A 26,788-nucleotide genomic window follows, 5' to 3' on the forward strand; every position below is an offset into this window, starting at 1 on the left:
TTAGTCCAGACAGACTCCATATGATTGGTGAAAGTAAAATTAACTGTAACCAGTTTATTGGAGATTTTTGAAAAGGTAGTATCTGCTGTGGATGAATGGGAGCTTTGGATGTACTGTGCATGGATTTTCAGAAGGCACTTAGTAAGATGCCTTCCTATTCTGGAATATTAGACATCTTTCCTTTTGTGGAAAATAAATGGTCATGGTGTAGGTGTTGACATCGACTTGCACCAAAGATTGGTGAGCTAACAGGAAAGAGTGGATACAAGAGTTTTCTAGTTCAGGGACCAGTGGCATAATCTTAACATGTTTAAAAATTTCAATTACTCTGTCTCCACTACTCTCTGAAAGAGACTTCCATAAATGAATAACCAACTCAAGAGCATACTTCTCCTCATGTTAAATGCGAAATCATTTTCTTAAAAAAAAACACTAGTTCTAGTGTGTGTCACAAGGGAAACATCTTTTCAGCATTCACCCTAGTATTCCTCTTCCAGATCATCTATACATCATAGAACATAAAAGAATGCAGCATAGGAACAGCTGTTTCAGCACACCATATCTGTGCTGTCTATGTTGCTATTCTAAACTAGCCCCATCTGCTTGCACATGGTTTGTATCCCTCTGTTCTCTCCCTGTTCTCATACCTATCTAAATACTACTTAAGCATTGCTACCATATCAGCTTCTTCCCCTGGCATCAGATTCTAGGCACCAACTGTATCTTTAAAGGAAAACTTGCCTTGCACATCTCCTTTAAACTTTCTCCTTCTCACCTTAAACCTATCTTAAATTTGCGTCTCATTTTTCTCAACTCCCAATGAATACAAGCCCAAACTGTTGAGCTTTTCCTTTTCAAACAGCCATTTCATCCCAGCAAACAAGCAAGTGAACCTGTTCTGCATCTTGCATCTCACCAATGGAAACATTTTCCTCATTTATTTTCACTGAGACTCCCTCAGTTTTGCATCTCTTGATCACCTTGTGTGCGGGAGAACAATCTCAGCTTTTCTGATTTCTCTGCAAAATTTGTGTTCATCCCTAATGTTATTTTGATAAATTTCACTATCACTCCAAGCTTGTAAATATTCTCAATATTTTAATGAATCAGTGATGCAATTTTGTTGTAACATATGCAATATATATCAATTCTTACATTCCCCGGTCAAAAATGTTGCTCCTCAGCATTATAAATTGCAGCTTTTTATACTAGCAATCATGTTACAAGTAAATTGATCATAGGCATACTGTTTTCCCTGTAGCCAAATAAATTAATGTTTTAGGAGATTTATTTCACACAACTTGCTTGTCGCTACCTATCTTGAGTGTTTAACTCACAAATGCCTGTTCCTCTGTTTGATGTAGAATTTTAAACCACTCAATATCACAGCTCATTACTATAACCTACATCCTTGATGACTTTGTCCCCCGCTCTGATGATGGTTAGTGCCTTACATATTGGTTCTGGTAAAATAATGTAATATTAAAAATCACTTAACAAAGATGGAGATATGTTTTCGTGGTCTAAAGAACTAAGAATTTGTCATTTGACCTATTTTGTGGCAAATGCTCAGCTTTTATTTTCCTTTCCCTTCCATTCTCTTTGGTTGAACTCATTATTGTGAAGATACAAGTAAACATGATGCTTAGCTTCTACTTCAAAAGGCTGCCATCATTTTGTGTTCATTCCAGGTACAAGTTTCCTGAATCCTATATTATACAGATGGGTCTTAGAAGTCAAGCGATTTTAGATGATGCCCTGACAATATGCAATTGCACCCATTAGATTTTCAGCCTTCATTTCTTTCCAATTGACCTTAATGAAGCAGCTTTTCCTGAATGAGGACTCATCATTTTGTAACTAATTGTGTAGTTTTAGAAAAGTTGTAGACATCATTTTAAAATTTTTTACATCTTATAAATCACCAAAGTAAGCAATGCTTAGTTATCACAACTAAACATAAGATCAAAAACACAATAAGGCATTCTGGCAAATGCATTTCTTAATATTGGATATTTAATACATCCTCAGAACAAATGGCCTTGATGCTTCCCTTAACATCAGTTTTATTTGAAGTTTGATGCTTTTGGAGAATCTGATTTTTAACGAGGCTAGTAATAAGTTGATTTTATTTTCATAGTGTGTACTAATTTGTGCTCAAGGTGAGTGATATCACTGCAGAAATGGGACTCTCATATGGGCACCCAATATAACTCTGGCCTAGTTGGATTGACATGAAACAACATTAATAATATACTTCAGCTCCTTATGTCTGTTGTGCCATGTTCATTTATTTTACACCTGTCACATGGCCATTTCTGATGAGACCCTCAGAATAAAGTGAGGAAGCAAAGGTGGTAAAGTCACTGTAATGCAGTACTCCAAGCTTTTGCTCTGGGGAATAAAGATTCGAATCCCACTATGGCAGATGGTGATATTTGAATTGAAAAAGAAATCTGGAATACAGTGCTGGCCTAGTGGTGAGCATCATCATTAAGTTCCTATTGGGTTCACTGATGCCCTATATGGAAGAAAATGTTTTGTTAATTCTCTCACTAGTGCCACTGGCTGGCCAGTATTATTGTCTGTCCCAAGCTGCCCTTGAGTTGATCGGCCATTGCAGAGGACAGTTGACAGTCAGCCACATTGCCTAGAGTCACAGGTATTAAATAATAAAACATAGGTACAGAAATTAGGCCATTCGTTCTGCTCCACCATTCAATCATGGCTGATAAGTTTCGCAACACCATTCTCATGCTTTCTCCCTGTAACCCTTCATCCCCTTGACAACCTGTCTATCTCCGCCTTAAATCTACTTACTGACCAGGCCTCCATAGGCTTCTGTGACAGTGTGGGCCAGACCAGGTAAGGATGCCAGAATTCCCTGTCTTGGTAAGCCAGATGGGTTTTTATGACGATCAACCATGTTGCATGGTCATCAATAGATGCTTAATTCCAGATTTTGTTTTATTGAGCTCAAATTCCATCACCAGCAAGGTTCAAACCTGGGAAACCTCCCCACCTCCCCCACCCCCCAGCAGGAGGATATAAATAGGTCCTAAAAATATGACCTTCTCATGCTTTCTCTCTGCAATTTGCCTGCAGAGTGGACAGATAAATGAGAGAGGGATGGTGGTGGGGAGAAAGTAGCCTAGAGTACAATAGGTGAATGGGGATGGGGATGGAGGTGATCGGTCAGAGAGGAGGCTGGGGGAAGGTGTAAAAGAGTACAATGGATGAATGGGGGTGGGGATGAAGGTGATAGGTCAGAGGAGGGTGGAGTGGATAGGTGGAAAGGAGAGGCAGATAGGGCAGGTCTTAAGGTGGTGCTGAGCTGGAAGGCTGGAGCTGGGGTGAGGTGGGGTAAGAGGGAATGAGGAAACTGGATAAATCCACATTGATGCCTTGGGTTGAAGTGTTCCGAGGTGGAAGATGAGGCGTTCTTCCTCCAGGCATCGGGTGGTGAGGTAACGGCGATGGAGAAAGCCCAGGACCTGCATGTCCTCAGGAGGGGGAGTTGAAATGTTGGGCCACAGGGCAGTGGGGTTGATTGGTTGGGGTGTCCCAGAGATGTTCTCTAAAGCACTCTGCTAGAGGCGTCCAGTGTCCCTAATGTAGAGGAGACCGAATCGGGAGCAACGGATACAATAAATGATATTGGTGAATGTGTAGGTGGAACTTTGGATGTGGAAGGCTCCTTTAGAGCCTTGGATGGAGATGAGGGAGGAGGTGTGGGCGCAGGTTTAGCGATTCCTGCGGTGGCAAGGGAAGGTGCCAGGAGGGGAGGGTGGGTTTTTGGGGGTGGTGTGGACCTGACCAGGTGGTCATGGAGGAATGGTCTTTGCAGGGAAATATATCCCTGGTGGTGGGGTCCGTTTGGAGGTGGCTGAAATGTCAGCGGATGATGCAGTTTATGCGAAGGCCGGTGGGGTGGAAGGTGAGCACCGGGGGTGGGGGGATGGTCTATCCTACTTACGGTTGAAGGGGAGGGGTTTGAGGGCAGAGGGGCGGGATGTGGATGAGATGCGTTGGAGGGCATCTTTAACCATGTGGGAAGGGAAATTGCAGTCTCTAAATAGGAAGGCCGTCTGCTTCCCCCTTCCAGTTCAGCATCCCCCTCATGACCTGTCCTACCTGCCTATCTTCCTTTCCACCTATCCACTCCACCCTCCTCTCTGACCAATCGCCTCCATCCCCATCCCCATTCACCTATCATACCTGTTACTTTCTCCCGCCCCCACCCCCCTTCTCATTTATCTCTCCACCTTGCAGGCACCCTGCCTCTATTCCTAATGAAGGGCATTTGTCCGAAACATCGATTTTCCTGCTCCTCAGTTGCTGCCTGAACTGCTGTGCTTTTCCAGCACCATTCTAATCTAGATTCTGGTTTCCAGCATCAGCAGTCCTTGTTTTTACCGAGTGAAAAGCCAGTGTCAAACAACTGAAGTACAAGTCTTTCTGCTATAATGTGACAGTTGTGTTCCTCTGCAATCTTGCACTATGGAAAACCGTGATGCACTGTAGAACATTGTGCTATGGAAAACCTGCTATACCCGTTCAACAGAGTTGTGCAAACACTGTCCACAATTCATCAATCATGTGTAGCCAATTGCTGACGAAATACGTATTACTCAAGAACTATCTGTACCTATCTTCCAAACTAAATTCAAAACTGTCTTTTGACAGAGGATAAAGCCAACCAGTTGGAATTTGGTTAAAACTGTTTGTTTTTTGAAGCAGTTAAAATAATTTTTAACTGAATGAGAAATAACATTGCGAGAAAAGCATAAACCATAATGGAGGTAATCATGACTGCTATTGCTTTATTAGTATACATTGCTAGTTGGAGGTCGGTTGTTTATTCATACATTGGGTATGGGCATCTTTGGCAAGTCCAGCATTTGTTGCCCATCCCCAATTCCTTGTGAACAACTTGGCTCTCTGAACCATTCCAGTGGATAGTTGAGAAGCAACTACATGATGGGTCTGTAATTGGATTTGGCCAGGCTGAGTGAAAAAAGCAGATTCCTTTTCCTAAATTAAACCAGCTGGGATGTTTTAATAACAGGGATAGGAGTTAAATGGACACATTTGTCTCACTTTTTTTTACATTCTTTGTTTATTTTCCTTTGGCTTGGTGTCAGTTCTTGTTCTGCTTTGTTATCAAGACCTTTTGGGCATTCTTTGCCCCTCAAACGTTCTCTGTCCACATACACAAACCCTGTGTTCTACTATGAGAATAATGTGTGGATCACAGCTTATAGTCAAAACAGGATGTACATGTAATGTATGTCTTTTCTATTGTATTAGCTGAAAATTGTTCTGGTTATCGAACATGCAGTGACTGCTTGGAGCAGCCAGGATGTGGATGGTGTACTGACCCCAGCAATACAGGCAAGGGACAGTGTATAGAAGGATCTTATCGAGGACCATTGAAAATACCTGCAATAAATACTCCATATGTTCCAGTTTTGAATGTCAGCATGTGCCCAGCAGAAACAAAATACAACTGGTCCTTTATCCAGTGTCCAGGTTAGTAAAACACCCTTCAAAAATGTAGTGATTGTAACAGGCTCGGCCAGGTGGACAGCGTTGAATATGATTTCCCTAAATGGGGCTACTAATCTGGTCCAATCCGGGAGTTCTGGCTGACAGATAAGGACAGGCATGTCAGACATGCTGTTCACTTTGAGAGCGAACTCAGAGAGGTCAGAGTCTCCACATATAAATAAAGTGTGACTTTGTGACAGATACTAGCCTCTGTGAGGTTATTTCAACAGACAAATAGAACGTAGTTTTTCTCATGTATTTAGTCCAAGGGAAAATGTAAGATGCTTTGTGAGGTGAACTACTTTATTGACTGGCATTTGTCATTTTATATCTCACTGGATGAAACCATTTTGTTTTGTTTACCTTAGCTTGTCAGTGTAATGGCCATTGCAAGTGTGTTAATGAAAGCATCTGTGAAAAATGTGAAGACTTAACAACTGGCAAACACTGTGAAACGTGCATTTCTGGTTATTATGGTGATCCTACAAATGGAGGGAGCTGCCAATGTAAGTGCCAGTGATAAATTTTTCATTTGTCAATTTCCATGTTTGCTGAAATCCTGACTCCTGGAGCATAGTTCCACAGGTGCCGTTAATCCGTGATGAAATGAAGATAACCATTCTTTCTGTTTGAGATTTCACAATAACAATGGGCAAGAAGATTCTGGCCATTGAATCCAATATATTTAGAGTCATAGAGATCTACAGCATGGAAAGAGACCCTGCGATCCAATCCATCCACGCCGACCAGGTATCCCAACCCAATCTAGTCCTACCTGCCAGCACCCAGCCCATATTGCTCCAAATCCTTCCTATTCATATATGCATCCAGATGCCTTTTAAATATTGCAATTTACGAGCCTCCACCACATCCTCTGGCAGCTCATTCCATTCACGTACCACCCTCTGCGTGAAAACATAACCCCTTAGGTCTCTTTTACATCTTTCCCCTCTCACCCTTAACAATGCCCTCTAGTTCTGGACACCCTGACCCCAGGAAAAAAAAACTTTGTCTATTTATCCTATCCATGTCCCCTCATAGTTTTATAAACCTCTATAAGGTCATCCCTCAGCCTCCAACGCTCCAGGGAAAACAGCCCTAGCCTATTCAACCTCTCCCTACAGCTCAAATTCTCCAAACCAGGCAACATTTTTGTAAATCTTTTCTGAACCCTTTCAAGTTTGACAACATCCTTCCAAAAGGAAGGAGACCAGAATTACATGCAAAATTCCAACAGTGGTCTAACCAGTGTTCTGTACAGATGCAACATGACTTCCCAACTTCCATACTCGATACTCTGACCAAAGAGGAAAGCATACAAACACCTTCTTCACTATCCTATCTCCTGCGACTGCACTTTGAAGGATCATATGGCTCAATAACCCCTACACATGTTTGAACCATCAAAAAATAATTGATTATGAATAAATAGTTTGACTATTTCATTTAAGATTTTATTTAAGATCAACAGTATCCTTTTGTTAGTAGCCCTGTTCATGTTACTCTGTTGAACGGAATTTGTTGCCGGTTATGCTTGTGATTGTACAGAAAGACAAACTTAAAGCTTCCATAATTTGAAACTTTAAATATTTCTAAGATGCATGAATTCTTCACATTTGAAGTCTTGTGTTTCTGTTATTCCACATGGTAGACTTGTGAGGAAAGTTATTGTTCAAGGAATAAAAGAGACAGTAACCACTTGGATACAAAATTAGCTGAGGGCTATGTAACAGAAATGGTTCATGGTATTTTTCGGGCTGGAAGAATATTTATTGTAGAGCCCCCCAGGAGTCGATATTGGTACCCTTATTTTTTCTGATAATGTGTATATAAATGATCTAGATCATTGTATGAAGGAGACAATTTCAAAACTTGAGGATGACATAAAACTTACAACAGTTGTCAACTGTGAGGAGGACAGTGTAGAACTTGTTAGGGGCATGAATAAATTGCTGGAATGGACCGATTGATGGTATATCAAGGTCAATGCAAGAAGTTTGAGGTGATATACTTTGGTACAGGTATCATGATGAAACCTTATAAAACAAAAGGTACTATTCTACAGGGTGTGTGAGAGAGACCTCAGTATGTCTACGTAAGTAGTTAAAAGTAGCAGGACAAAGATAATTGATGGTAAAGCATAGAATGTTCTAGGCTTCATAACTAGAGGCATAAGGTTATTCAGACTGCATAAACATTTCAGTCTGGATAATAAAAGTGACATCTGAATATTTTCCTGAGTTGTCTGTAGTCTCCTGTTCCACTGAAGTCACTCAAATGTTAATTCTGTCCTCCCTGCAGGAGTTAGCTTTTACATGTGATTTAGGGTAATCTCTTATCTCGAGTCATCCTTCCAATGTCATGCCCATCCCTCAGTTAAAAGAATCATTGGATGATATGTGCCCAATGCCAGTGTGTAATATTTTGCTGAGGTTTTGTGATCTTCTATCCTCTGTGGAAGTAACTTGATTTAAGATGTTCACATATTGGCCTAATTTTAGCCTACATTCATTTGATGTGTAAATCATGACATTTATAGTCTCTGTAGTCCCAGAGGAACATAGGGCTGCTCTCTCAGGAATGAGACAGTTGATGGTGGTTTAACCTGAGAGTCACCACACCACAGGTGAGGAGAAGTTGATGGAAGAGTCCTTCATGGTAACCTCCGCCATTGTGGGAAGGTAAAATTGCCATAGTCCCATAGAACCATAGAGAGATGACTGGCGCTGAATTTAACCTGAGGTCACTATGTCTCAGAAAAGGGAGAGGTTGCGAAGGTAGAATTTTAGGGCAACCTCAACCAGTGTGGCAAATGAACGTGTACTGTTGTTATCATTCGGTGTTGTAAACCAGCCATGCTGTAAACTGAGCTAACCAAATCCCTCTGTAGCAGCATCCCATGTTTGGAAATGACTACTCAATGGTAATTTCGATTCGAGTCATAAAGTCGTAGAGATGTACAGCACAGAAACAGATCCTTCCATATCACACATTGGGAGCGTATCATCCTACTATTCTTTTAACTGAGGAATGGGCATGACACTGAAAGGAGGCACGGTGGTTCAGTGGGTTAGCATTGCTGCCTCATAGCACCAGGATGCCTGGTTCGATTCCAGCCTCTGGTGACTGCCTGTGTGGAGTTTGCACATTCTCCCCGTGTCTGCGTGGGTTTCCTCCAGGTGATCCGGTTTCCTCCCACAGTCCAAAGATGTGCAGATCAGTTGAATTGACCACGCTAAATTGCCCGTAGTGTTGGGTGCATTGGTCAGAGGGAAATGGGTCTGGGTGGGTTGCTCTTCGGAGGTGTGGGCATGTTGGGCAAAAGGGCTGTTTCCACATCATAGGGAATCTAATCTAATCTGAAAAGGAGATTACCCTAAGTCACATGCAAAAGCTAACTGTCCTCATCAATGCTGACAAGATATCCCAACCTAATCTCGTCCCATTTGCCAGCACTTGGCCCACATCCCTCTAAACTATTCCCATTCATATACCCATCCATATGCCTCTTAGATGTTGTAATTGTACCAGCCTCAATCACTTCTTCTGGCAGCTCATTCCATACATGCACCACCCTCTGCGTGAAAATGTTGTCGCTTAGGTTCCTTTAAAATCTTTGCCCCCTCTTCAAAGTTTGGGAGAAGATTTGTAGCTCGGGTGCTCGTTGTGGTTCTGTTCGCCGAGCTGGGAATTTGTGTTGCAGACATTTCGTCCCCTGTCTGGGTGACATCCTCAGTTCCCAAGCACTGAGGATGTCACCTAGACAGGGGACCAAATGTCTGCAACACAAATTCCCAGCTTGGCGAACAGAAGCACAACTTTGCCCCCTCTCCCTAAACCTAGGCCCTATAGTTTTGGACAATAGACAACAGTTGCAGGAGTAGGCCATTTGGCCCTTGGAGCCAGCACCGCCATTTATTATGATCATGACTGATCATCCACAATCACTATCCTGTTCCTGCCTTATCCCCATAATCCATGATTCCACTATCTCTAAGCGCTCTATCCATCTCTTTTGTGAAAGTATCCAGAGACTTGGCCTCCACTGCCTTCTGGGGAAGAGCATTCTAAGTATCCACCACCTAGATCTCATTGTACTTCCCTTTTCCTGGGTTGGATTCTCCCACCCCAGGAAAAAGGCCTTGTCTATTTACCCTATCCTGCCCCTCATGATTTTATAAACCTCTATAATGTTACCCCTCAGCCTCAGTCGCTCCAGGGAAAACAACCCCAGCTTATTCAGCTTCTCCCTTTCGCTCAAATCCTCCAACCCTGGCAATATCCTTGTGTATCTTTTCTGAACCCTTTCAAGTTTAACAATATGCTTTTGATAGGAGGGAGACCAGAGTTGCACACAATATTCCAAAAGTGACCTAACTAATGTCCTGTACAGCCACAACATGACCTCCCAACTCCTATACTCAATGCTCTGACCAACAAAGGAAGCATGCCAGATGCTATCTTCACTATCCTATCTATCTGTGACTCCAAGGAACTGTGAACCTGCAGTACAAAGTCTCTTTGTTCAGTGACACTCCTCAGGACCTGAGCATCAAGTGTATACGTCCTGCCCTGATTTGCCTTTCCAAAATGCAGCACCTCACATTTATATAAATTAAATCTCATCTGCCACTCCTCAGCCTATTGGTCCATCTGATCTTGTTGTACTCTGAGGTAACCTTCTTCACTTTCCACTACAACTCCAATTTTCGTAGCAACTGCAAACTTACTAACTGTAGGACCTATGTTCACATTCAAATCGTTTATGTAAAATGACTAAAAACAGTGCAACCAGCATAGATCCTTGTGGCACACCACTGTCACAGGCCTCTTGTCTGAAAACAATTCTCCACTACCCTTTCTCTACCTTCGAGCCAGTAATGTATCCAAATGGTGAGTTCTCCTTCTAGGTGAAAGTGAAGACTGTAGATGCTGGAGATTAGAGTCAATAATGTGGTGCTGAAAAAGCACAGCAGGTCAGGCAGCATCCGAGGAGCAGGAAAATCGATGTTGTGGGCAAAAGCGCTTCATCAGGAATCTTGATAAAGGGCCTTTGCCCAAAATGTCGATTTGGCTGCTGCCTGACCTGCTGCGCTTTTCCAGCACTACACTCTTGTATCTAACTCTCCCTGTATTCCAGGAGATCAAACTTTGCTAACCAGCCTACCATGAAGAACCTTGTCAAAAGCCATACTGAAGTCCATATAAATCATGTCCATGGCTCTGCCCTCATCAATCCTCTTTGTTACTCATTCAAAAAACCCAAGTTCATGAGACATGATTTTCCACGCACAAAGCCATGTTGGCTATCCCTAATCAGTCCTTGCCTTTCCAAATACATGTAAATTCTGACCCACATTCTGATTCCCTCCAACAACAAGCCTCCCCACTGATGTCAGGCTCACCGGTCTGTAGTTCCCTGGCTTTTCCTTACCACCTTTCTGAAATAGTGGCACCACGTTAGCCGACCTCCAGTCTTTCGGCATTTCACCTGTAACTATCGATGATGCAATTATCTCAGCAAGGGGCCCAGCAATCCCTTTCCTCGTTTCCTACAGAGTTTTAGGAACACCTGATCAGGTAGTTGAGATTTATCCACCTTTATGCATTTTAAGGCCACCCAGCACCACCACCTCTGCAACATGGACATTTTTCAAGATGTCACCGTCTATTTCCCCACATTCTATAACTTCCAAGTCCCTGTCCACAGTAACCACTGATGCAAAATACTCTTTTAGTAACTCTCCATCTCCTATGGTTCCACACATAGGCTGCCTTGCTGATCTTTGAGGAGCCCCTATTCTTTCCCTAATTACCCTTTGTCCTTAATGTATTTATAGAGTCCCTTTGGATTCTCCTTAACTCTATTTGCCAAAGCTATCTCATGTCCCCTTTTTGTCCTTCTGATTTCCCTCTTAAGTATACTCTAAGAATTCACTCGATTTCTGCTGTCTATACCTGACATGTGCTTCCTTCTTTTTAATGAAAACCTCAATTTCTCTAGTCATCTAGCATTCCCAACTCATACCAGCCTTGTCTTTCACCCAACAGGAATATACTTCCTCTGGACTCTCCTTATCTAATTTCTGAAGGCTTCCCATTTTCCAGCCAAGCCTTTATCTGTGAACTTCTGCCCCCAATCAACTTTTGAAAGTTTTTGCCTAATTCTCTCAAAAGTAGCCTCCTCCCAATTTAGGACTTCAACTTTGAGATCCGGTCTATCCTTTTCCATCACTGTTTTAATTATATTCCTGAAAATGGAAATTCTTTTCGATTTGACCAAGATGAATGACAGATGAATGTGCTCAACTGGATAGAGTTACAGAGAGGTAGCTCATTGTCATTTCATTTCTCCATATTTTGAATTTAGTTCTGAATGGTCAAGAATCTCCTCTCTGAAAGAAGCATTAATGCGATAATCACTGTGGTAATCTCAACCTAGATACTGTTATGAAGGTGTAAGGGGTACTGTACCTTTAAGAAAGTTAAAAGCTAGCAAGGACTTAGAGGCAGAGAGAGTCTGGAACAAGGTAACAATGTAACACTCGCACTGGCTGGGTTACTATGAGACAAGAACAAATTCAAATTTGGCCAATCAGTTTAAATTATGCCCCAAGATCCCAAACTCCAATCAAGTTTGAATTTGGTATTTTGACAATATTAGAACCAATGAAACAATCCAATGTTTTGGGGTATAAAACCAGAAAAAGAATTGAACAGTCGGGGGAGAACTGCCAAAAGACCAACCGATGTAGGCTGCTCGTGAGAACTTTGAGAGGTACTTGTCTAAAGAAGGAGTTTGCACACAGAAGAAACATTGACATCGATCTGGAGAGCAAATTGACGGAGGAACATACAAAGAAGATTTGACAGCTGGCTGGTTTTCAAATTTGAATTTTTCAGTCAGTGTTAATCAGGGTTTTGATCAGACCAGTATTGTAGAGGGGAAGATAAAAGATTTGTTTAGATAAATGAGTTCTAAATAGTTTTTTGTTAATTATTATCAGTCAGATTTAAAAAAGTTAAAGTTGCTAATTATTGCTTTAAATGGTGATTTTTGGGATAGTTCTCTGTCTCGAATTTTTGCAGATTACAGCACGGGGCAAATCTTTTCTGTGTTGGGTTTAAATTAGCAGAGGGTTTTATCCTGTGTTGTAACAGTACCTTTATAAAATAACTCATAACTATGTAGATTTTTACTGTTTTAAGTTGGTGTGAAAAGTGGAACTTTTGCACACTAGTGCAGCATTAGGTACTTTTCTGAATTTGGGGTTGAGGGCTATTTCTAATTTTATCTATTCTCGCTTGTATAACATTGCTCAGCTCTCTCTACGTCTGAATCATAACTCAGCTACTGAGAATTCTCATCCTGTCCCTTGCTTGAAAACTCAACTATTCTGACACACTTGTGACTGCTCTTGCACATTTTACTCTGTAAACAAGGCACTGCCGTCTTGAAGTGTCCTACCTGTCCATCTTTGTTCGCATCTATCTGCTTCACCCTCCATTCTGACCTATCATCCTCACCCCTCACCTTCATCTACCTATCGCCTTCCAAGCTGCCTTCCCCTAAGCCCCACCCCCCCCTTATTCATCTCTCAGCCCCTATGCACCCCCCACATTTCTAATGACGGGCAGCATCCAAAACATCGGCTCTCCTCCTCGGATGCTACCTGACTGCTGTGCTTTTCCAGCTTCACACTGTTTGACTCTGATCTCCAGCATCTGCTGTCCTAACTTTCTCCTAACATCTTCGTGTGGCTCAGTGTTGTACTTCAGTTTAATGCTGCTGTGAAGCAATAAGGCATATTTGATTACGTTAAAGGTGCTATATACATAAAAGCTTTGTCTTGGTACACATAGAATGGTCCCAAAGGCCCTTTTAAAAATTTGCCTGTTTCCATTGTAGCTAAATGGTTGTTTTTGTAATTCTTGACTTATTGCATTCTTGATTCTGTTTACTACTTCCCTAAGCCTGCAAATGCAATGGACACGCAACCATCTGCAACACCAAGACAGGAAGATGTTTCTGCACGACAAAAGGAATCAAAGGCGACAAGTGTCAACTGTAAGTTACATTCAGTGCTTTTTATGTTCAGACTGCTTTTGGTGCAAGTTTATGGCTGCTATAAAATTTCCATATATTTCAGTTCCACTTTGTGACCATGACATTTTCAATTAATGAGCAAGCTAATGCAATCAAATTGAGTGTTTGGAGAGTAATTTAAAAAGAAATCCTCATAAACTACAGGCGTCTGTTGTTCTACGATATAGAAAATACAAGACGATATTATTCAATTCATTTCTTGCCACCATTTAAAAACTTTGTTACTTTATTTAATCTTTGCATCCCAACATTGTTTTGAGCATCTGTTATGCACTGTGTTTGATGTTAAGGCCTTAGTCTGATGTAGAAGTATCAGCACAGCGATCAAAGATTGAACATCATCGACAAAGTTAATGTTTTTTAAAACAAAACATTTATGGTCCGTGCAGAGGTAGTTATTTTCTTAACTGTCAGAAGGGAAGGCAAATGCGGTGTAAGCATTCATTTCAAGAGGTCTAGAATACAAGACTGTGGATGTACTCCCGAGGCTGAATAAGGCTGATCAGACCGCAATTGGAATATTGTGCGCAGTTTTGTGCCCTATATCCAAGGAGGGTTGTGCTGGCCTTGGAGGGGATTCAGAGGAGGTTTACAAAAATAATCCTTGGGATGAAAGGCTTGTCATATGAGAAGCAGTTGAGGACTGCTTTAGAAAGATTTGGAGAGAGATCTGATTGCAACATGCAGAGTACTGAGAGACTTGGATAGAGTGAATGTGAAAAAGATGCTTCCACTAGGAAGAGACACGAGGAACCAAGCGCACAGATGCAGTAAAGGATGAACATTTAGAAGTGAGATGAGGAGGAATTATTTTCAACCAGAGGATGGTGACTCTGTGGAGCTCATTGCCACAAAAATCTGTGGCAGCCAAATCACCGCACTTAAGACAGAATAAATAGGTCCTTGATTAGGAAAGGGGTCAAGAGTTACAGGGAGAAGGCAGTAGAATGGAATTGAGTGACATATCAACCATGATTGAATAGGGGAGCAGGCACAAGATGCCAAAAGGCCTAATTCTACTCCTATAACTTAGGGCTTCCAACTCATGTCAGCTTAATAATTACCCAGGAAAAATTAGAAGATTAAAAGCTGCCTGTAAGTCTTCAGGAATGATTAAACTGAACCCCAGAGTCACCATCTGAACCTCAACTTTGACAACCTCAACCTTTTTGGTTGACCCAACCTAACACAACACTGATGGATGACACCCTGTGACTCACCCTAAACGTGCATCAACTTCACTGGTACCTTACTCATCCATCTGATAACCTATCCCCCTTCATTACCTGACATCCTTACCCCTCACTCATCCACATATCCGAGACCCTACCACCTCATCGCCTAACACACTCTCCTTTTCACTGAGCTTTCGTTTATCCTTCTTCAGTCATTATCAAAGTCGCTTTAGGATCTTTAACCTCTGAAGTGTGGAAGTGAATGTTAAAAAAGCACATGGCCTGATGATTTCCTCTTGATTTCTTCCAATGGGTGTGTTTGTGAGAGGTCAGACTTGGAATCTTGGCTAGAAAAATCACTAATTGGCATATGGCTAATTGTAATGAGGATTACAGGTGGTAGAATTTATTCTGATGCCGACTGGTGTATCTGAGCTACATATTTTAATTGTACTATTTGCTGAATGATTCCTGGAATGGAGTAATTGTCTTATGAGCAAAGGCTTAACAGTTTGAGACTCTGTCCACTGGAGTTTTTAGAAAAAAAAGTTGACCTGATTGAAACACATAGGATTCTGAAGGGAATTGGCAAGGTAAATGCTGAGAGAATGTTTCCCCAAATGGATAAGTGTAAGACAAGAGGACATAGCCTCAGAATAAAGAGGCACCAATTTAAGACTGAGATGAGCAATTTTCTTTGCCCAGGAGGTTGTGTGTCTTTGGAACTCATTGTCACTGAAAGCTTGGGCTGCAGAGTCCTTGTGTATATTTATGGCTGAGGTAGATTTTTGATCAGTAGGGGAATCGAGGGTTACATGGAAACAGCAAGAAAGTGGACTTGAGGAATGCTGGATCGTATTGCATGGTAGGCTCAAGTGTCAAAATTGCCTAATCCTGATCGTATTTCTTATGTTCTTATGAATGTTCTCCTCATCTCACTCCCTTCAAACCTGAAAGATAACTGCTTGGAGAAAATTGAAAAATAACAATACCAGGTTATAGTCCAACAGGTTTATTTGAAAATAATTGTACTTTTAAATTGTACTATAACCTGGTATCGTGTGATTTTTAACATTGTCCACCCCAGTCCAACAGTGACACATCCACATCAGGTTTGGAGAAAGTTCTTGGAGAGAATTTCTGATGTTGCACCGCTTGAACCATCAGAATAGCATTTTGGAAATTGGAATGATGGAATTAAAAACACTTAAATAGTTTAAAATGCATACATTCTGTGCCCATAAGGATAATTCCTGTCTGCAGTTTTTTAATTCTGTGGCCAGTAATTTGGAATCAAAGTCGCAGATATATATAGCACGGAAACAGACCCTTCTCAGTCCAACTCATCCATGCCAAGCAGATATCCCAACCTACACTAGTCTCATTTGCCAGCACTTGGCCCATATCCTTCCAAACCCTTCCTATTCATATACACATCCAGATGCCTTTTAAATGTTGCAATTGTACCAGCCTTCACCACTTCATCTGGCAGCTCATCCCATACACACACCACCCTGTGCTTGCAAAAAAACATTATCCCTTAGGTCCCCTTTATATCTTTTCCCCCTCACCCTAAATCTATGCCCTCCTGGACTCTCACACCCCAGAGAAAATACTTTGTCTGTTTACCTTATCCATGCCCTTCATGATTTTACAAACCTCTATAAGATCACCCCTCAGCCTTCGAAGCTCCAGGGAAAACAGCCCCAGCCTATTCAGCCTCTCCCTATAGCTCAAATCCTCCAACCCTCGCAACATCCTTGTAAATCTTTCCTGCACCCTTTGAAGTTGCAAAACATCCTTCGGATAGGAAGGAGACCAGAATTGCAGGCAGTATTCTAAACTGGCCTCACCAATGCAACAAGACCTTCCAACTCCTGTACTCAGTACTCTGACCATTAAAGGAAAGCATACTAAATGCTGCCTTCACTAACCTCTCTACCTGTGACTCCACTTCCAAGAAGCTATGGATCTGCATTCCAAGGTCTCTTGGTTCAATAACACTTCCTAAGACCTTACCATTAAGTGTATAAGTCCTGCTTTGATTTGCTTTCCCAAAATACCACACCTCGCATTTATCGAAATTAAACTCCATCTGCCACTCCTCAGCCCATTGGCCCATCTGATTAAGATTCCGTTGTAATCTGAGGTAATCTTTTCATTGTCCACTGCCCCTCCAATTTTGGTGTTATCTGCAAACTTACTAACTATACCTCCAATGTTCATATCCAAATCATTTATATAAATGACGAAAAGTTGTGGACCCAGCACTGATCCTTGTGGCACTCCACTGGTCACGGGCCTCCAGTCTGAAAAACAACCCTCCACCACCACCAGTTCTGAATCCAAATGGCTGGTTCTCCCTGTATTCCGTGAGATCTAACCTTGCTAACCAGTCTCCCCTGGGGAAACCTTGTCGAACGTCTTACTGAAGTCCATATAGATCATATCTACCACTCTGCCCTCATCAATCTTCTTTGTTACTTCTTGAAAAATCTCAATCAAGTTCGCGAGACATGATTTCCCGTGCACAAAGCCAAGTTGACTATGCCTAATCAGTCCTTGCCTTTCTACATACATGTAAGTCCTGTCCCTCAGGATTGCCTCTAACAACTTGCCCACCACCAATGTCAGGCTCACCAGTCTCTCATTCCCTGCCTTGTCTTTACCACCCTTGAAAAGTAGTGGTACCACGTTAGCTAACCTCCAGTCTTCCGGCACCTCACCTGTGACTATCGATAATACAAATATCTCAGCAAGATGCCCAGCAATCACTTCCCTAGCTTCCCAGAGTTCTAGGGTGCACCTGGTCAAGTGCTGGGGATTTATCCAATTTTATGCATTTCAAGATATCCAGCACCACCACCACTGTAATATTGAAATTTTTCAAGTTTTCACCATCTATTTCTCTATGTTCTGTATGCTCCATACTCATGCAAAATACCCATTTAGTATCTTCCCCATCCCCTGCAGCTCCACACAAAGAACTTGGAACATGGAATATATAGAACATAGAACAATACAGCACAGTACAGGCCCTTTGGCCCTCGATGTTGCGCTGATCCAAGCCCACCTAACCTACAGTAGCCCACTATCCTCCATATGTCTATCCAATGCCCGTTTAAATGCCCATAAAGAGGGAGAATCCACCACTGCTACTGGCAGGGCATTCCATGAACTCACGACTTGCTGAGTAAAGAATCTACCCCTGACATCTGTCCTATACCTACCACCCCTTAATTTAAAGCTATGCCCCCTCGTAATAGCTGACTTCATACGTGGAAAAAGGTTCTCATGATCAACCCTATCTAAACCCTTAATCATCTTGTACACCTCTATCAAGTCACCCCTAAACCCTCTTTTCTCCAGTGAAGACAGCCCCAAGTGCCTCAGCCTTTCCTCATACGATCTTCCTACCATACCAGGCAACATCCTGGTAAACCTCCTCTGCACCCGTTCCAGTGCCTCCACATCCTTCCTATAGTATGGCGACCAAAACCGCACACAATACTCCAGATGCGGCCGCACCAGAGTCTTATACAACTGCAACATGACCTCAGGACTCCGGAACTCAATTCCTCTACCAATAAAAGCCAGTACACCATATGCCTTCTTCATGGCACTATTTACCTGGGTGGCAACTTTTAGAGATCTGTGTACATGGACACCAAGATCCCTCTGCTCATCCACACTACCAAGTATCCGACCATTAGCCCAGTACCTCATCATCTTGTTACTCTTACCAAAGTGAATCACTTCACACTTAGCTACATTGAACTCCATTTGCCACCTTTCTGCCCAGCTCTGCAGCTTATCTATATCCCGCTGTAACCTGCCACATCCTTCCTCACTGTCAACAACTCCACCGACTTTCGTATCATCCGCAAACTTGCTCATCCAACCTTCTAGCCCCTCCTCCAGGTCATTTATAAAAATGACAAACAGCAATGGTCCCAAAACAGACCCTTGCGGAACACTGCTAGTAACTGCACTCCGTGATGAACCTTTACCATCAACTACTACCCTCTGTCTTCTTCTTCCAGCCAGCCAATTCCTAATCCAAACCTCCAACTCACCCTCAATGCCATACCTCTGTATTTTTTGCACTAGCCTACAATGGAGAACCTTATCATACGCCTTACTAAAATCCACATACACCACATCTACCACTTTACCCTTGTCCACCTCCTTAGTCACCTTCTCAAAGAATTCAATAAGGTTTGTGAGGCACCATCTGCCCTTCACAAAACCATGCTGACTATCCTTGATCACATTATTCCTATCCAGATGTTCATAAATCCTATCCCTTACAATTCTCTCCAAGACTTTGCCCACAACAGAAGTGAGACTCACTGGCCTCTAGTTACTAGGGTTATCCCTACTCCCCTCCTTGAACAAGGGAACCACATTTGCTATCCTCCCGTCTTCTGGCACTATTCCTGTAGACAACGAAGACATAAAAATCAAGGCCAATGGCTCTGCAATCTCCTCCCTTGCTTCCCAGAGAATTCTAGGATAAATGCCATCAGGCCCAGGGGACTTATCTATTTTCACCCTTTCCAGAATTTCCAGCACCTCTTCCCTACGTACCTCAAAGCCATCCATTCTAATTAATTGTGACTCAATATTCACATCGGCAACAATGTCCTGTTCCTAGTGAATGCTGACGAAAAGTATTCGTTCGGTGTCTCCCCAATTTCTTCAGCCTCCACACGCAACTTCCCACTACTATCCTTGACTGGACCTATTCCTACCCTAGTCATTCTTTTATTCCTGACATACCTATAGAAAGCCTTTGGGTTTTCCCTAATCCTACCAACCAAGGAGTTTTCATGTCCCCTCCTTGCTGCTCTTAGCTTTCTCTTTAGTTCCTTCCTGGCTACCTTATAAACTCTCAATCGCCCCAATTGAACCTTCGCGCCTCATCTTTACATAGGCCGCCCTCTTCCCTTTAACAAGGGATTACAATTCCTTATTAAACCACAGCTCCCTCACACGACCCTTTCCTCCCTGCCTGACAGGTACTTCCCTGCCTGACAGATACCTCCCTGCCTGACAGGTACCTGAAAGGCTGCCTTAGTGATGTTTGAGCGGCCCTATTCTCTCCCTACTTAGACTTTTGTCCTTAATGTATTTGTAAAAACCCTTCGGATTCTCCTTAATTCTATTTGCCAAAGCTATCTCATGTCACCTTTTTGCTTTCCTGATTTCTCTCTTAAGTGTACTTGTACTGTGTTTATCTTCTTCTAAGGAATTCATTCTATGTCTCCTGTCAATACCTGACATATGCTTCCTTCTTTTTCTGAACCAAATCCTCAATTTCTCAAGTCATCCAGCATTTCCTACATCTACCAGCCTTTCTGAAGGCTCCCATTCTCCAGCCAACCCTTGTCCTGCGAACATCTACCCCCAATCAGCTTTTGAAGGTTCTTGCCTAATACCGCCTTGCAGACTTCTGCAAGCACACTAATGTGGTCTGTTCTGAATTCCTATTTCCTGCATTTCTGTCTATCACATGCATGAAGTTCTATGCATCATGCGAGGCTTGGTGCAAATGACCATTTTTAACTTTAATTGTGAAGAATTAATATTTTTATTAGGGTTGAATTTTCTTCCCTTAGCATTGCAAGCAGTATATGCAAGATCATAATTCACTGCATAAAATTAAATCTCAATTCCCCTCAGGTACTTTTGTCAGTTATCTAATATCTGCATCTTCTGGTTAAGGCAGCACCTTGAGAAACAGTTTTATGTTTTGTCACAAAAGACCACGTCAGCATATGCTACATTTCTATCCTTGACCAGCTGCATTGCTCCACTATGAGCTGTATTTCCATTAAGCTGGTACCAGTTACCATATTCACGAGAGGAGCACAAACAAAACTGGAAATACAGCACTAAATTTTCCACATAAGCATTCTATGGCCTTCAGCATTCTATGTTCAGTTCATCAACCACCACTGAACATGGGCATTGTCATCCATTTTATTACAGCCACTTCTCCCCTTGTGTCTTGGTTTTATGGGTTTACTCAACAAAGTTGAGCTTTCTTTAACCATTCACACTTATCTTTAAAACGTATTCTGCCCTCTGTAATCTTCCCCTCCTAACAATAGCACTCACTCTGACATTCGATCAGGGAGCCCTCACATTTCTTGCCTCTTTGTTATTAGCGCAGAAACCTCTCCCCTTCAGTTCCAAAGAGGAGTCATGTTGTCTTAACATTAACTATGTTTCTCTCTCCACAGATGCTGCCAGGCCTGCTGACTTTCTCCAGCGCTTTCTTTTCATCACTAACATTAGTTTGTTGGGTCCACTTGCTAAAATACAGACTTTGAATGTCAGGTGTTGCTGCGAGTGTAATTCCGTTCTTTTAGAAAGGATTGCTTTGACATACAGTTTATACGTGTTTACCTCATCTTGTCCAATATTGAATGTTATGTCATCATTGACTGTATTTCTGTGAGCGTAGACAAATCAAATGGTATAGGTGACAAATTTCACTGTCTTGATCTTTGACCTTGGCACTAAAAGGAGAAAGTGAGGACTGCAGATGTTGGAGATCAGAGCTGAAAAATGTGTTGCTGGAAAAGTGCAGCAGGTCAGGCAGCATCCAAGGAGCAGGAGAATCGAGGTTTCAGGCATAAGCCCTTCTTCAGGAATGAGGAAGGTGTGCCAAGCAAGGGACTTGGGGGAGGGGTGTTGGGGTGTTGGGAATGCGATAGGTGGAAGGAGGTTAAGGTGAGGGTGATAGGCCGGAGAGGGTGTGGGGCCAGAGAGGTCAAGAAGAAGATTGCAGGTCAAGAAGGCGGTGCTGAGTCAGAGGGTTGGGACTGAGATAAGGTGGGGGGAGGGGAAATGAGGAAGTTGGAGAAATCTGCATTCATCCCTTGTGGTTGGAGGGTTCCTAGGCGGATGATGAGGTGTTCTTCCTCCAGGCGTCATGTTGCCATGGTCTGGTGATGTTCCACTCCGACCTAAAATTTACCTGGACCGTCTCAGACTCCTCCCTCCCATTCCTAGACCTCTCCACTTCTATCTTGGGCGACCGACTCAACACGGACATTTACTATAAATAGACTGACTGCCACAGCTACCTCGGTTACACCTCCTCCCACCCTGCCCCCTGTAAAAACGCCATCCCATGTTCCCAATTCCTTTGCCTCCGCAGCATCTGCTCCCAGGAGGACCAGTTCCAATACCGAACAACCCAGGTGGCCTCCTTCTTCAAAGACCGCAATTTCCCCTCAGACGTGGTTGACGATGCTCTCCACTGCATCTCCTCCACTTCCCACTCCTCCACCCTTGAATCCCACCCCTCCTATCGCCACCAGGGCAGAACCCCACTGGTCCTCACCTACCATCCCACCAACCTCCAGATACATCGTATCATCCATCGTCATTTCTGCCACCTCCAAACAGACCCCACCACCAAGGATATATTTCTCTCCCCTCCCCTATCAGCGTTCTGGAAAGACCACTCCCTCTGCGACTCCCTCATCAGGTCCCCATCCCCCACCAACCCAATCTCCACTCCCAGCACCTTCCCCTGCAACCGCAAGAAATGCGAAACTTGCGCCCACACCTCCCCCCTTACTTCCCTCCAAGGCCCCAAGAGATCCTTCCATATCCGTCTCAAATTCACCTGCACCACCACACACATCATTTACTGCATGGAGAGACTAAGACCTGAGGGCACAGCCTGAGAGTTAAGGGAAGACCTTTTAGAATGGAGACACTTCTTCAGCCAGAGAGTAGTGTATCTATGGAATCCTTTGCCACAGAAGGCTGTGGAGGCCAGGTCTTTGAGTTTATTTAAGACTGAGATTGATAGATTCTTGATTGTCAAGGGCATTAAAGATTATGGGGAAAGGGTGGGAGAATGGGGATGAGAAGCTGATCAGCCATGAGTGAATGGTGGAGCAGACTCAATGGGCTGAATGGCTTAGCTTCTACTCCTGTATTTTGGTCTTATGCTGTGGATTATCAGTGCAGTATCTATGATATATTAGTGGACGGCCCTCTGGTTGCACAGTGATACTTCAATTTCATGCCTCAGCTGTAATTTAGTCACCCCAATACTTGATGTTACATCTCTCCGAGTTGCTACGAACAATGTCACTGGTGTTTTACCAGTTACCAGAGCAATATGAAACATTCAGCATGTTGAGCTTGATTTGGTGAGATCATGGTTAATTTGTACCTTAATTCAGTCCATGGGACACCACAACCTGCAAATTCACCTCCAAATCACTCCTCATCCTGGCTCGGAAATGTTATCTTTAGGAATGTTGGGTCAAAACCCTAGGACTTCATCCCTAATATATTGTGGGTCTATCTGTAGCATATTAATAGCAGCAGTTCAAGAGGCAGCCCACCATTATCATCTCAAAGGCAATTAGGGCCCAAAAATAAATGTTGGCTTGGACAGTTAAGCACGTATTACATGACTGAATATAAACTAGCAAGATTTTATAACTTTTGCAATTAAATTTAATTGTTTTAATGTTTTGTGGCACAGATTTCTACAAATTTGTACGACTGGGTTAAAATGGATTTTGCTAGCATCTTGCCCGAACATCATGCTTCTGATTATAAACTCCCTTCTCCGATATGCCTCTACTTCCAGAAAGTCTTTTATCATCTATTCTGTCCATCTCTTTCAAAATGTTTAAAACATAAATAAAATCAGCACCACTTTCTGTAAAGCAGAGAATATAAACTTAGATTATGTATTGACACTAAACCTTGAAGCCCTGGTAACATTTTGAGGAATCTGCACTGCATTTCTTCCAAGACAGTTAATTTCTTGCAAGATACAATGCCCAGGTATGTATCTGTTATTCACTGCTGATCTTAACAGGACTTTAGAGCTGATGTTTCTTCCTTTCATGTTCTAGCCACTACTTATAAGAATTTATATCAATCGTGAAATGTTTTCATTTAATTAAAATGCAAAGCCAAGTAAATGAGAGACAATGCATGATTATGTTAATTAATCTGTGGTTGAATTTGCTTCTAGATGTGACGTTGAAACACGATACCAGGGTAACCCACTGAAAGGGACCTGTTACTGTAAGTCTAATGCACGTTGTGATGTAAAATTGGAATGAATCAAATCAAATGACTTGACAAAACTTATTTTTTCAGAATTGTGCACAACTAGACTGACCCTGCTCAGTTATTGATGATCTTCAATTATCTCTGAAAATTTGATTTAAATAATTTTTGGTCTATGAACCAAGATCTGTAACAATTTCATGATTTAAGAAATTGACGAGGTCCAGGGATGAAAGTTGCATTGAATATAACTCGCACTTTTTTCGATTGTATTCAAGCTATTCTTCAAAAATGAATTTGTTTTATCGCACATCAGTTTTCAAAGTGATATTCGTAGCTGAAGTAAAATAGAATATAATGTGGGAAAATGTGAAATTGTTCACTTTGGAAAGGAAAGCAAAAGACTATTTTCATGGAGAATAACTGCAGAAAGCTGCAATACAAAGGGACTTGGGGGGAACTTGCACCAAATGTGCAAAGATAGCACGCGGGTGCAGCAAGTAATAGTGGAATATTGGCTTTTATTGCAAGGGGTTGGTCTTAAGAGTAGGCAAGTGTTCCTGCAACTGTATAAGGTGCTGGTGAGACCACATCTGGACTATTGTGAGCAGTTTTGGCCTCTATATAGGAGGAAAGATAACATTCCATTGGAGGCAGTTCAGAGGATTTTCACTGGGATGATTCGTGATATGGAGGGATTGTCTTTTGAGCAAAGACTGAAGAAGTTGGAACGCTACTAACTGGTGTTTATAAGGATAAGAGCTGATCTTATTGAGGCATTTTTAGGAGCTTGTCAGGCCAAGTGCTGAAAGCATGCTTCCCCTCATGGGAGAGTCTAGGACCAGAAGGCACAGTCTCAGAATAAAGGGGCACCAATTTCAGGCTGAGATGAGGATTTTCTTCTCTGAGGGTTGAGAATCTTTGGAACTGCTCACAGAGAGTTGTGGGGACAGAGTTCTTGTGTAAATTTAAGGCTGAGAGAGATTCTTGATCAGTTGGGAAATCTTTGATTACAGAAAAAGGCAGGAGAGTGGAGGTAAGGAATGACGGATCAGCCATTATCATATTGAATGGCAAAGTAGGCTCAAGGGCCTGGGTGACCTACTTCTGTTTCTATTTCTTACAGTCGTATGGTTAATAACATGGGATAGTTCCTTCATGAAGTTTTAAAAAAATTGTAACCAATGGATTTTCTGGATAGATGTTTTAGATAGCGATCAGTTTTAAAAGAAGTGGAGAAAGCAATTGAGCCTTTCCTTTAATAAATGATATAGAATCGTAGGATTTGTAAATAGTGATCCAGACTGCCAAAACACACAGCTAACACTGAATCAATTTTCTAGAAAGGCTGGCTACTTCCTGTCAGAATAGGAACAGTACATTACATGTAGTAGTGCCTCGAGATTGTGCTGATGTTCAAAGGTGCCATGGCCAATCTGGTCTTTGCCTCAACTCCACTTTTTCCATAAACCTTGACCCTCTCTGAACTCAAAATTCTACAATGCCAGCCTTGAATATATTCACTGACCCAGCTTCAACATTTTCCTAGGGTATAGAATTCCACACATTTGTAACCCTGTAGGAGCAATTTGTCCTCATTTCTGTTTAAAGTGGCCAAACCTTCATTCTGTAATCATGAGTCCAAACTCTAGATTCTCCTATCAGGCTACTATCCTTTCAGCATTTACACTGGGAGATTGAAAATTGATAGAGCCATCGTTTTCAAATCTTGTTGAAAGGGCGGCATGGTGGCTCAGTGGTTAGCACTGCTGCCTCTTGGCACCAGGTCCCACGTTTGATTCCAGCCTTTGGTGACTGTGTGGAGTTTGCACATTCTCCCCCTATCTGCATGGGTTTCCTCCCACAGTCCAAAGATGTTAGGTGGATTGTCCATGCTAAATTGCCTCAGAGTGTTGAGGGACATTCCGGCTAGGTGGATTAGCCATGGAAAATGCAGAGTTACAGGGATAGGATGGGGGGACCGAGTGAGTCTGGATGAGGTGCTCTTCAGAGGGTCCGTGTGGACTAGATGGACGAATGGCTCGCTTCCACACTGCAGGGATTCTGTAATTTACAACTTAAAGAAAAAAATATTAGGGTAGTGGAGTTAGAGAATTGCAAGTGTTACACTCTTATTCAAAAATCAATTGAAGTCAAAGAATCTTCTCCAAATGTTAACTTGACCAAATGAATTACCTTTCAAATCCAGATTTGTTTCAATAAGTCGTTGATGTCGTTTGATGAGGTTATATAAGTTTGAAGAAATGCTGTTGATGTGGTGTATGTAGTCTGCCGAAACTCGTGAAAACAATGCTCTGCAACATGTTTGAGTGCAGTTACACTCATAATAAAAGGGAGGTAGCGGAGATATAAATTTAATGGAATGACAGGGATTAGAGGAGAGTTTCCCAGGTCTTAGTGTTAATGATCCTTACTCTTCCTGATGCATATTTAGACCGGAACATGAGAACTTAGAACTGTGAGACCCATTTGGCATTTCAATCTTGTCCATCATGAGTTAATATCATGGTTCATCTAGGTTCTTCTCGATTCTGTTTTTGGCACTCCATGAGCCTTGTCTATCAAAAATCAAATTCAGTTTGCCTTGAGTAAATTTTATCACCCAGCCTCCAGTGTTTTATCATTATGGGCATAGAAGACAAAAGCAAGGAAGTTAACCTATAGAAAACACTGGCTTCACCTCACTGGAGTGCTGCATTCAGTCCTCAACACCCCACGTTAGGAAAGCTGTGAAGGAAAGGTCAGTGGGAATGGTTCTGAGAAGGTGGAAATTAAATTGGGGCTGGCTTCCTTAGAGAAGCAAAGTTAAAACAGATTCAACATAAGAGATCCGGGCAAAATAGGCAAGGCGAAACTGTTTCCGTTGGCAGAAGGT

General features: G+C 42.3%; 1 protein-coding gene across 1 annotated transcript in view; it reads left to right on the forward strand.

Annotated features, from left to right (window-relative positions):
• The window catches only part of atrn (attractin), a 376,923-nt gene that overhangs the window by 165,613 nt on the left and 184,522 nt on the right, over positions 1-26,788 (forward strand). The window contains exons 18-21 of the mRNA XM_060840099.1: positions 5,311-5,532; positions 5,919-6,056; positions 13,525-13,618; positions 23,855-23,907. Coding sequence (XP_060696082.1) covers positions 5,311-5,532; positions 5,919-6,056; positions 13,525-13,618; positions 23,855-23,907 — 507 coding nt within the window. The remainder of the gene's footprint in view (positions 1-5,310; positions 5,533-5,918; positions 6,057-13,524; positions 13,619-23,854; positions 23,908-26,788) is intronic.

This window comes from Hemiscyllium ocellatum, chromosome 1, assembly GCF_020745735.1.
Source record: "Hemiscyllium ocellatum isolate sHemOce1 chromosome 1, sHemOce1.pat.X.cur, whole genome shotgun sequence".
Taxonomy (NCBI): Eukaryota; Metazoa; Chordata; class Chondrichthyes; order Orectolobiformes; family Hemiscylliidae; genus Hemiscyllium; species Hemiscyllium ocellatum.